At 35.9% G+C, this 12,612-nt stretch overlaps 1 protein-coding gene across 1 annotated transcript in view; it reads right to left on the minus strand.

Annotated features, from left to right (window-relative positions):
• The window catches only part of LOC140150452 (SRC kinase signaling inhibitor 1-like), a 569,935-nt gene that overhangs the window by 99,147 nt on the left and 458,176 nt on the right, over positions 1-12,612 (minus strand). Inside the window, exon 4 of the mRNA XM_072172468.1 lies at positions 7,866-8,031. Coding sequence (XP_072028569.1) covers positions 7,866-8,031 — 166 coding nt within the window. The remainder of the gene's footprint in view (positions 1-7,865; positions 8,032-12,612) is intronic.

The raw sequence follows: 12,612 nt of genomic DNA on the forward strand, positions 1-12,612 counted from the left end.
ACAGAGGGAGTATACATTTCTAATAGAATCAACAATTGGGTAACTTCCATTTGAAATACTCACTCCAGTTGTGGAAGATATAGGTAAAGCCATAATACAGTGGGAGTATAGGTTTCAAAATGATTAACTCTGACCAATTATATTTGAAAAACGTACTCCCTCTGTGGATGGTATTTCCAAAATCTTCCACAGGGGGAGTGTGGATTTCAACTGGAATAGCCCAATCTGTACTTGAAATTCACAAAATTTTGATATCTGAAATGATGATGATTGAAAATACATGTAGGGGACAATTATAGTTATTTCACTGTTATACTGTGTTAGTGTGTGCATTTCATCAAAAGGGCGGGGCTCTGCGGAAAAGCGCTTTCCAAGATAAAGATTAAAATAGACAGAAAATAAGGAGGAATTTAGGATGCTTTTTCACTTATAAAATATGAATTCCTTGATCACTTTTGATGTGTAATTTTAAAGCTTTTAAAGCAGAAATACTGAACTCAAATTGACTTCACCTGGACCCCACCCCTTTTTTGATGAACTGTATCACATATAGAATCTTTTTTCTCTGGGCAGGGCAGTCACTGGGGATGTGGATGTGTTGTGTTTTATGCATGGAATGATATGAATTGTTTAAAAAAGGAATGCAAAGCAGTCTAATAGAATCACTGTATGATGTGTAATGAAATAATTTAAACATGATAATACACAATGTCAGTCAGAATTAACAGGTACATTTTCACAGGAAAATTTTCTGGACACGTGACACCCATGGGCGCAGACATATTAGCATTATGGAATGTGACCCCGAGCACAGCGGGTGGTCTATCAATGTATTTGAATAGGAAGAATTCCTCCTTTGATGCAAAATAAGTAACTTGTCGCAAGTTAATAATATTACGGTAAGAGTTTCCGTAGATAAATATTTTTTTCCATAGATAGATATTTTTGAAATTACGTTTTGATGATATTGTGAAGAAATTAAGATAGCATGATATTCAATAAATTTGCAATACACGAATTTCTATCGAAATTGCAGCCAAGAATACTATTCCAATTCAAAATTACTAAGACTTAAATATCGAGGTCACCGCCAGGGGTCAGAGATCAGGCTTGAGGTCACACTCACATTGCTACGCATTGGTCACGTGTCCAGAAAATTTTCCCATTAATGTTGACTGAATGTGTTATTAATATTATGCACAAAGCTTGATCTGTGGTCAAATATAGTATCTAGTTTTGGCCATTGTCCCTCTCCCTCTCCCCCAAAAAAAAAAAAAAAAAGGTTAATGCTACATTGTCAGGATTTATTGTAACAGGTGATAGGAGAAAGTGGACTAAGTGTAATTTTCTGGTGTGTGAGCACCAGCTCCAAGACACTATCATGGGAATATTCTGCAAACAAGGTATACCCTTTTCAAATACCTGTTTTATTCCTTATTCGGGGGAAGGTGCATTTTAACACACTCCCTGGTTATGCCTTTAAAACCCAGATCTGGATATACAGAAGAACGTGCAAATGTGCAACGCAGACATCCCTTTTTAATCCAGGCCATTACACTAAATAGGTTAATTAAAGCAAAAGTGACAAAAACAAAATTAATAATACAATAATGCCTGCGTTAAGTAGGCTAAGACAACTGACAACTTACAAGTAGCTTATAAGGACGACTGACAGTTTCTATTGATTGCATATCTCCCTCCTCGGACTACAGCTTAACCTACATCCGGGGCCCACATCAGGTTAGCCCACATGTAACCATGGTGATTCAAGACATCTTTTAATCCAAATATATCAAGTGTTATCAAAAACTAATTAGTTTGTGGGTGATTATTACAGTCCTATGGTGCGCTACTCCCGAGGTTCCCTAGTCCAAAAAATAACAGGGGTCGCTAGTCCAAAAAACTCACTAGCATCCTAACACTAACCTTAAACCTATCACTGACTCTCAAGACATTGACCCTAACCCCTAATGTTTGGACTAAGAACCCCTTGTTATTTTTCGGATTAGCAAACCTTTTTTTATTGACTAGTGAACCTTTTTTAATAAAGAGCAAACCTTATTTTCAGACTAACGAACCGTATTTTCGGACTAAGGAACCTTTTTTTATTGACTAGCAAACCTTATATTCGGACTAGTGAACACCTTATTTTCGGACTAACAAGCCTTACTTTCGGACTAGCAAACCCTTTTTTATTGACTAGCGAACCTTATTTTCGGACTAGCAAACCTTTTTTATTGACTAGCAAACCTTATTTTCAGACAAGCGAACTTTTTTCATTGATTAGCTAACCTTTTTTAATCGACTAGTGAATTTTTTTAATTGACTAGCAAACTTAAATTCGGACTAGCAAACCTTTTTTATTGACTAGCAAACCTTATTTTCGGACTAGCAAACCTTATTTTTGGATTAGCAAACTTTTTTTATTGACAGGCGAACCTTTTTTTATTGACTAGCGAACCTTATTTTCGGACTAGCAAACCTTTTTATATTGACTAGCAAACCTTATTTTAAGTCTAGCAAACCTTTTATATTGACTAGTGAACCTTGTTTTTCGGACTAGTGAATCTTTTTATATTGACTAACAAACCTTATTTTCGGACTAGTGAACCTTTTTATATTGAATAGTGAACCTTATTTTTGGACTAACGAACCTTTTTTACAGACTAGTTAACCTTATTTTCGGACTAGTGAACCTTTTTTATTGACTAGTTAACCTTATTTTCGGACTAGTGAACCTAGTGAACCTTTTTTATTGACTAGTGAAACTTATTTTCAGACTAGCGAACATTTTTTTCATTGACTAGTGAACTTAGTAGGATTGCTGTCTAACCCCATCTCCTTGGTTTGAATGACTGGGTATTTACCTCTCTTGAAATATCAAGCCCCAATTTGAAACTGGGACAAAATTGACAAGTGTGCTCTTTCTTTAGGCGTCCACATAGCACACAGCTAGCCAATTGACTGACCAAATGACCAACCAACAGACTGACTGACCAAATGACCAACCAACAGACTGACCGACCAAATGACCATGCAAAAAACTAACAAACAACAAAATTCTTCATGCTGTGACAGTCTCCACTCCAAGAACAAACACACACAATTTCCAAAGTTCCTGTTATGTTTTGCTGGTTTTCAAGTACATAAAAGGGAAGGATAAGACTCTAAAACAAATAAACATGCTTGGGACTTGGATGAGTAATACTAAAACTGAATGATTAAGTGAGCTAGCGTAAGTAAGAAATGCAGAGGTATGTCAACTTTGTATATTTGAGGTCTGACTAAATAGGGGGTAAACAAGACCTGAAAGCATGGCCAATCATACTCACAGAATCACTAAATAGCACTTCTTGCATGCATCCATGATTGTGAGGCAACTGAATGGTTATTTTATACCAACATATATTTTGAGCTCTGAACTATGCAGTGTTAACAAAATTATGATAATAGAATTATATGATGGCGGAAAATGAGATGGGATGAACTCCTGAAGTATTTTGATAAACCATCATACACTCTTAGAAAAAAAAAGGGTTCTTGGCTGTCCTGTATGTAGAACCCTCAACAAGAGAAAAGGGTTCTTGAAAATTTAAAGAACCGAAAATTGGTCTTTCTGGCCTTCCCAGAACCCTTTTCAGGTCTAAAATGGTTCTTTCTGACCTTTCCAGGCCTGAAATGGTTCTTTCTCTTCTTTAAAGAACCATTTAAGGTTCCACATACAAGACAGCTCAAGAACCATTTTAGGTTCTACTTAGAACTGTTTTTTTCTAAGAGTGTAGGATGCTAATCATGCTACAGACATTCCCTTTTCTATGAAAAAATGAGAGACGAAAAGAAATGTGAAATCCAAATTGACCTCATTACTGTAACATTAATCAGTACTCAGTAGCATCCTACACATTGTCTGAAATGAATATCACATGTAATGTGACCATTGTATCATTGCATTAACCCTATGAGAACTACCTGCCTATTGGTCAAAAAGAAGATTTCATTATCAATTGGACCAATCATCAACATTGTCAGAATAATTTCACCACCCAAAAAAATTGGGGTAAATTTGTTGCAAAGCACCTTTCTGATTGATGATTAAAGTGGAGATATCACGTAATTGACCAATGAGAGGCGATGTAAGATCGGCAGGTAGTGCTCAGGGGGTTATTAAACGATATATTTCTTGGTTTCTGACATGAACAAATGTAACCAAGTTTCAAAATGGCTTCTTGAATTTGTACATTGAATTTATACTTCTGACAAATATTACTAGGTCAACTTTTATAATTATATTTCAAATCTTCCAACCTAATTAACACCTTCACTAAAAGACGCATAAGCTATATATCAATATATGACATATATATAATTTCTTATTTCAAAAACATTTCAAAATTCTCTGACACTATCTATGGTGCTCATTGATTTCCAATAAAATATTTACCTATAAACAGTGACCTATATCGGCTTCATCAAGTGTCTCTTCATCCAAGGTCAAACGTCCTCATCGTATTTTGCATGCAGCAAAATCTCTCATACAAAATTCATGGCTCCGGATGATTCTCAAAATACCACAGACCATCTCAAGATCCACTGAACCAATACTAGGCATGTTTGTACTCTAAGAATAATCTTCCATATAAAATTTAAGTATAGTAAACCAATTATGACATTTAGACACTAAAAAAAAGGTTGCTGAATTTTGCACCTGTGTCAAGTTACAATCAATTTTCACATAGAAAAGGCTAATAACGCGCATATAACGTAGCTTTCTCACTTTCCATATTTGACCACTTTGCAAACTGTCACAACAAAATTGACCACTACACTTATTGCACCTTTAACAAGTGCCATGTCAGTTTTAATGAAAATAAAATAGCTTCCTTTCTTTCCCCTCTTTTTTTTACTTTAAGTTGAAGATGCTCTGGGCGATAACAGTAATATAGTCGAACACAGCTGGCGATACAAGACCTAGGGATAGCCATAAGTGCCACTGCCACTCGCAAAAAAACATCTGCCACAATTCTAAATATTTCACTACTATCAAAATTAAGTCTTCTTCAATACTAGCCTATATTTTCCAATATTTTAAAATTTCATGGCTAATATTACATAATTTGAACTATACAAGTTTGAAATATGTTAAAAGCATGTTACAACATTAAAGTATATAAACAACAATAATCACATGGCAAAAGATATCAAAGATTAATGTGCACAGAATCTTATAAGCTTAAAGCAAAAATGTGCAATTTGCTCACATTTGTGATTTGCTCAGCGGGACACCCTCAATTTTTCTCAATATTTAAATTGCAAATGAAAATTTAAACTCAACAAGTGAAATATTCCTTCTGATGTGTACCTCTAAAGCATCCCCTCTTTAGCGGTGGTGCCAATTAGGGGGACTACATGGTGCATCCCTCTCCAACACAAACTTTGCCCTCTCCCATTCTGAACCAAAAATTAATAAAAATCCCACTTTATTTCACTTTGCCCCATTTCTCCTACCTACACCCCATTTCCCCTACCTCCCCCAACCTGAAAAAAAAAAATTGCAATGCCACCACTGCCTCTCTTAATTTAGACATCATTCACACAGCTGTTACCCATAGGCCTATCTGATTCAGCATTTCATTCCTCACACATAAAAATCATGGTGGAAAAAGTATAAATAAATAAGCGATCCTATTAACGTCCAAGTTTCTAAATCTCACACTAGGAGGCGAAAAGTGTGTATAAATATGCACTGTCCATTATCCATCTGAAAGTGTCAAATGCGTTGTTTAGCGAGGTGTAAACTTGCGCATTTAACTTGATACCCAGTGGAATTAGGTACTGTCAAGTGGTCATTTGTATACAGTAAGCTTATAACATTGAATGGACCTGTTTAGGGGGGTGTTACTGCAATATTGGACCACATTAGGGCTATTCCTGTTGAAATCCATACACCCCCATAAAAGATATACCCTTAAACCTCAACGCATTGTTTAGCGAGGTGTAACATTGCGCATTTAACGTGATACCCAGTGGAATTAGGTACTGTCAAGTGGTCATTTGTATACAGTAAGCTTATAACATTGAATGGACCTATTTAGGGAGGTGTTACTTCAATATTGCACCACATTATCCTCCAATAGTCTCATTCCCTACGGTACATTTCATTGCCATCCACCTAAGGGGCCGGTCACCCAATTTTGTACAGTATTTTTTGTGGGGCCTTAGAGCACATCAGACACACCAAATTGCATTCTGATTACGAAGAATATCTTTCTGATTTTATTTTTTTAATTCGCGACATAATACTTATTTTATGGCAAATTTTTAAAAATTGCTTTAACAATCACAGATTAACAATAACATTTGACCTGAAGTTGTGGAGTGTGAGTTTTAGTACAATTCCCATTCCAAGGTCACTTCATAAACATGGAAAGATATTGAGGTTAAAGAACTGTGTCCTATATATGAGAATGTTTGCAATCCTAGTGCCAGAGGTGGCAGGAAATGAAATAGTAGAAGCCCAGTCCAGAATACAAGAGTTACTGGATGGAGCTGATTCTCACATTACAGCCATGTGTATAAAAGGTCAGCCCATTGGTTAAAGCCATCTTTTCTTTTTAAAACCAAAATCCTTTGCTCTTGCACTGTCTTTCTATTCCTTAACAAATCACCATCATCCGAATAAAGACATGGTTGAACTAAAAATCAACATGATTTAAATTTGAAATGTTTCCATCACGTTGACTGAATAAATTGAAACCAATTATCATTCAAAAAATGTGAAAAAAATAAACCAATTTGCTCAAAATGTGTCTTCAAAAAATCTTCAGATTAAATATTTTAGATACATGGCATTTTATTAGTTTTAAAATGAGTAAAAATGTCCACAGATTATGTTATTGTGCAATCGATTGATAGGTGATAGCCCGAGAAAAACAAGCTAACTCATGGTGTTTGCCGATATCACTGAGTATTTTGTCAATATTCTAGACTTGTTTTTAACAAAATGCCTTTTTATGACCCAATTTTACAAAGAAATAGGTCAGAGTAGAAAAACATATTTGTTTAGTTCTTATTTACCCATTTACTTGAATTAATTATCAATGAAAAATAAAGCACTTGACTTAATCATTTATTTGCATGACTTAATTATTGTTTTTCCTGAGACAAGTTAAGTACAATTCGAGAAAATTGACTGACCGATGTCATCCGATCAACAGGGCAATGACATATTTCATTGTCCCTTAAAATTACTCAAATCAGTATCTAAAGAATAACAAAATACCGTACACGTTCGCCTAATGGAGCTATGGGCTCCCTTGACATAACTGGAATTTTAGACACAAACTAAAAGTGCTCGCCAATAAAAATCCCACCAGCAAATGAGGGCACATACCCGTAATTCTTGTTGGGATTTTCAAAGGAGAGGGCTCTCTATTTGTACATGAAATTTACCCCAAGGCAAAGGAGCCCAGGTGCACCATTTATAATAGGCGAACAATTACGATATTTTCATTGGGCTGTTCAAATTAAAATCCACACACTCTCTGTGGAAGATTTATCCAGAAGTGGGCAAATGTAATAGCTGCCCTGTGAACATTTGGCAATTTACACACACTAAATTGTACTCATCTACACGCAGCAGCTTCTGCACTTACCCGCTTCTGGCACCCAATAACATGTCCGTTCCCAGTTCTGTCTGATTTTGACAGAATGGGTCACATATTAACCCTGTAGACAAACTCCTCTCTTGGTGATCCCTAGGAATAAATAATGACTGATCCCTTATGGTTTTTCTTTAGATATATTAATCCTCTAGACAAACTCCTCTCTTGGTGATCCCTAGGAATAAATAATGACTGATCCCTTACCTAGTGGTTTTTCTTTAGACATGTTAACCCTCGGCCTGACTATCGGTAGACTACTTCTATAACGAGCTCCTCTCTTGAATCCTGTAGACAGTGTGTCCGTCTCTGACATGGTCCCCGCTTCTTCCGAGTCATGAAAACCATTTGTCACTGGTGGTGAATTCTGCAACTATAAAGAGAAAACAAACAGAAAATTTAAAATTAGTCCTAATTTATTTCAAATAAATTTTTACAAAGCAAAATCATCTTCATAGCTCATTTAACTCACCTAACTCATTATTTCAGCTTCATCAGTTCAATTTTACATCATTTTCAGGAAAAAAATTCAATTTCCCCATTTTTTAACACCATATTTAAACATGATTCACTGTACCATAATCTATTATCGTGCAGGTAAATACCCAGCAGTCACTAACAAATGCCGGTACATGTAAGTAATATTAATGAAGTTATATGCATGTATGTATGTACCTGGTTTATACCCCAAGTGTAATAAAATCTTCCGTAAGCTTCCCATCTTAGACAAACTCTCCAAATTTCATTAAATTTTCCTGTTTCCTGCAGACATATCCTTTGAGGTGTGGATCTAGTTCACTGGCTGCCATAATTCCATTAATATAATTAACGCCTAGCGATCTTAACGAGTGTATAAGTATGTGCATGTGGTAATGTTCACATGGTAGCGAATATCATGAGATGTTCATACTCTGTATTCACATATCGCTTGCTTCAGTCAGGGGCGTCGCTAGACCAATATGATTCGGGGGGTGTAGAGCATGTTTTGCTGACGGAAATCAATTTTGCCGCCCGTTCCTCAACAGCCCAAAAAGGTTGACCCAATTTTTTTTCCGGTGGTTTGAAAAAGTGAAGAGCAAAAAAATAAGAGCCAAAATTTTTTTTCGACAATTTTTTATTAGTGAGTAACTACTATCACATTAACAATAGCTATATGAAGTATCTTACGTAACAACAGCACAATTTTGTAACACATTAATTTTTTAGATGACTCTTGCAATTTGCCAACAATCACACATAGCTTTGACTACATTTGCCGACAATCACATGGTTTTGATGACAACAGTCAATTTTTGCCGACAAAATTGTGTATTTGGGGGGGGGGTGTCACACCCCTATACCCCCCTCTAGCGACGGCCCTGGCTTCAGTGTTCCATAAAGACGAGGGGTTGGATGCGATATCACTATTTTTGACGTTGCTATTGGATTAACACATAATCGTGAAATCTTCACAAACAATTCTAAATGTGTTATGTGTTGCTAAAGCAAAATTATGTTATTGGGGTTCAGCAAAGCACCCCCATTGTAAGTATGTCGTTTTTCAAGTTGTAACTGCTAACAGTCTAATTTGAATGGATTGTCAGCCTAGTAGTTTCGTCAGCCTTGTATGTCACTTGTCGCATTTTTTGTGTGAAAATATAGAGAGATTAGACCACATCATAATTTACATTGTTGGGATCTTGATTTGTAGGCAGTGTACCAACTTTGGAAAGTGTTGACAAAAACTTGAAAATGAATTATTAATTTTCATATTTTCACATCTCTTGGCTTCATTCCAGTTGTAAAAACAAAAAACAAAACATAGGTAAAAGTAAAACAAAATAGCACAAATTAATGAATAAAAACTTTATGCAGAGGCACTCTCTCCCATGCCCTCTGATGGTTATACCCTAGTGGATTAGAACTCAATGTGTGGGACTCAGTGTAAAGTTAATGCAGTCTCCTTGGCGAACACAGCTTCATTTTTATGGCTTATACACATGATGTACTTATTTGTACCACAAAATTCTCAAGATATTACAAGTATGAACATAGCCTTAAATATTACAATGTTAAAGCACCAAGTTGGGGAAGATTAATAAGATCTTGTGCTCTCTACTAACCATAGCTTAAGCACATGGCAAATGTACATGTATATGCAGTTGTTTTTTCGTCCTTGTTGTACACTCCCTGTTATTATATTCACACAAATATCGGCTTTGTAAGTTATATTCACACAAATATCGGCTTTGTAAGTTATATTCACACAAATATCGGCTTTGTAAGTTATATTCACACAAATATCGGCTTTGTAAGTTATATTCACACAAATATCGGCTTTGTAAGTTATATTCACACAAATATCGGCTTTGTAAGTTATATTCACACAAATATCGGCTTTGTAAGTTATATTCACACAAATATCGGCTTTGTAAGTTATATTCACACAAATATCGGCTTTGTAAGTTATATTCACACAAATATCGGCTTTGCAAGTTTTTTGTAAGAAAATCATGACAAACAGCACAACAAATCTAGACTAAATGTCAAGGTGCTTGTTTGTAAGATCTTTGTATGCAACCAGCATTCAAAATGAGCGCTAAATTTAAAGAAAACATCCAATCTGAAATGTGCCTTGATCGTAACAATATTAGGTAGCTTTTTTCCCCTCTCTTTTACGTAGTTCTTGTGCTAGTTTCCAATGTAGCATTCTTATGCTAGCCAAAAAAACCTAGATATAGCACACCAGCTGTTTATATCTAACTAGGGCATGGGTGAATTTATGTTTTCATTAGGGATGAAATTAAAACTCGACCGGTGGTCAACCGCCGGTTCCTCCCGGTTCCGTCCGGTTACCATTGTTTAGAACAATAGCAATCGGACGGAGCCGGCGGTCAAGTTTTGATTTTGTCCCTTAATGCTTTTGTGGTAAATGTCACAATTTTTCTCATCTGCTCATTAATGATATTTTGCTAAGTGAATGAATCTGCAAGAATTTGTTTTTGCAAACACAAGTTTACATTATTTAGCCAGAGGTTTCTGGTAGTATAAATAATTTTTTGAGAAAATACTTCATTTGAGAAAAGTAGGGGATGAGGCTGTGGATCATAAAATTCCCCTTCTCATTGATTTACCAAAATATTTATGACAAATTTCTGAAAAGGGCAATTTTGCTTTTCTCTCCAAGTTTATCAACAGGTATGTCTGTCATGAATATTCTGTCCAAGATCAGTGACTAACATCATATGCACAAATCGGCTATTCCGGTTGAAAGCCATACACCCCCTCTGGAAGACGTAACCTTATGATCTTCCACACAGTAGGTGTAGATTTCAAATGGAGTCACCGATTCAGGTAACCTAATTTGAAATTCACACTCCGCATGGAAGATGGTAAGGTCATGTCTTCCACAGGGGGTGTATGGATGTCAACTGGAATAGCATACTGTGGTTCAATATTGCAGTAACCATGGTAACACCTCCTTAAACAGGTCCAGTCAATGTTTTAAGCTTACTGTATACAAACATGGAAGTAAATAGCATACAAATGACCACTTGACAGTGCCTAATTCCACTGGGTATCACGTTAAATGTGCAATGTTACACCTCGCTAAACAATGCATTTGACTCCCTTACGGTTTAAGGGTATATCTTCCATAGGGGGTGTATGGATTTCAACTGAAATAGCGCAATGACTGTCCTATCCACAAGTGAATCAAATCCGCAATCCTTGGTTGAGACCTTACAGCACTACTCCTGATGATAACATGTAAATGTAACCTTTTTCCCAGACTGTCGTTTCCTTGCCATATACCTCCCAGGCATAAGTCTTATTCTCTTACTTTGACTGTGAAATTGAACGATTTACATTAGATTTCATGCTTTATCTACGTACTGACATCATGGATTGAAATTTGATGAGAAAATAGAGAAAACCAAACCAAAATTACACTATGAGCAAATAGGATTTCATCCCAGTGGCAAAGTTCAGTAGGCAATTCAACAATCATAGCTTTAAGATTGACCTTTAAGATTTAGGGTATGATATTTTGTACCCAACACATTCAAAGGTCATTTTGTGTACAAGCAGATTGGGGTTAACCCTCTCCACGCGGGTGTCGACTGCAGACGACAAGTTTTTTTGACGACAAAAATTTTGTTTAAAAATTCAAAAATATCAGAATTATAAGTTTTCATGACCATATTTGGAATCAGCATGCAAAATGCATTAAAATGAGTACAAACAAGCCTAGTATTGGTTCAGTGGGTTTTGAGATAACTCTTGATATTTTAAGAAAACATCTCAAAAATTAAGACTTTTTATATTGAAGCCTATGGCTAGCATGCAGAGTATTAAAAGAACTGTGTCTCGACACACTGGAATAATTGAGATGATGCAAAAGATCTTTGCAGACGACATGATAAAATGAGACCTGTAAACTTTTGAACAAAAAGTGAGGAATAAACACTGACATGTCCAGGATCATTTAAAAGTTGATGATCAGGAGAATGTCAATTTGGCCGTAACTCAGAAATGAAATTTTGCAACTTTCCTCTCATCAGTGGGAATAGCTCTCAAATGACTAGCAAAGTGTGTGGTTATGGAAATTAGATAAAGATAGACAAAGACTATAGCCTCCAGCCGGGTGCACTTGCTAAAAATTGTTGATAGGGATGTACATGTGTATGATTGACCACCTCTTTTGTTTTACTCCATTTACTGTCACCAAAGACCTCTTTCTCAAGAATTTTGACCAAATTTCTGATAATCTCTCACTGAATTACCCTATTTTGTTCTCGAAAATTAACAAAATTTCGTTATTTTTTTAAACAAATTTGTCAACTTTCATATTTGGCCCCCTTTTCTGGTAAAATTTTCCCTGTCTCACCATGGAGGTAGTAGACCCTGTTTTCAGGGAAACAAATCCGGTCTCACTGAAAGAGCCCTTTTTTGGCTGCTCTCACTAAATGATCAC

This window comes from Amphiura filiformis, chromosome 4 (genome assembly GCF_039555335.1).
Source record: "Amphiura filiformis chromosome 4, Afil_fr2py, whole genome shotgun sequence".
Classification (NCBI taxonomy): domain Eukaryota; kingdom Metazoa; phylum Echinodermata; class Ophiuroidea; order Amphilepidida; family Amphiuridae; genus Amphiura; species Amphiura filiformis.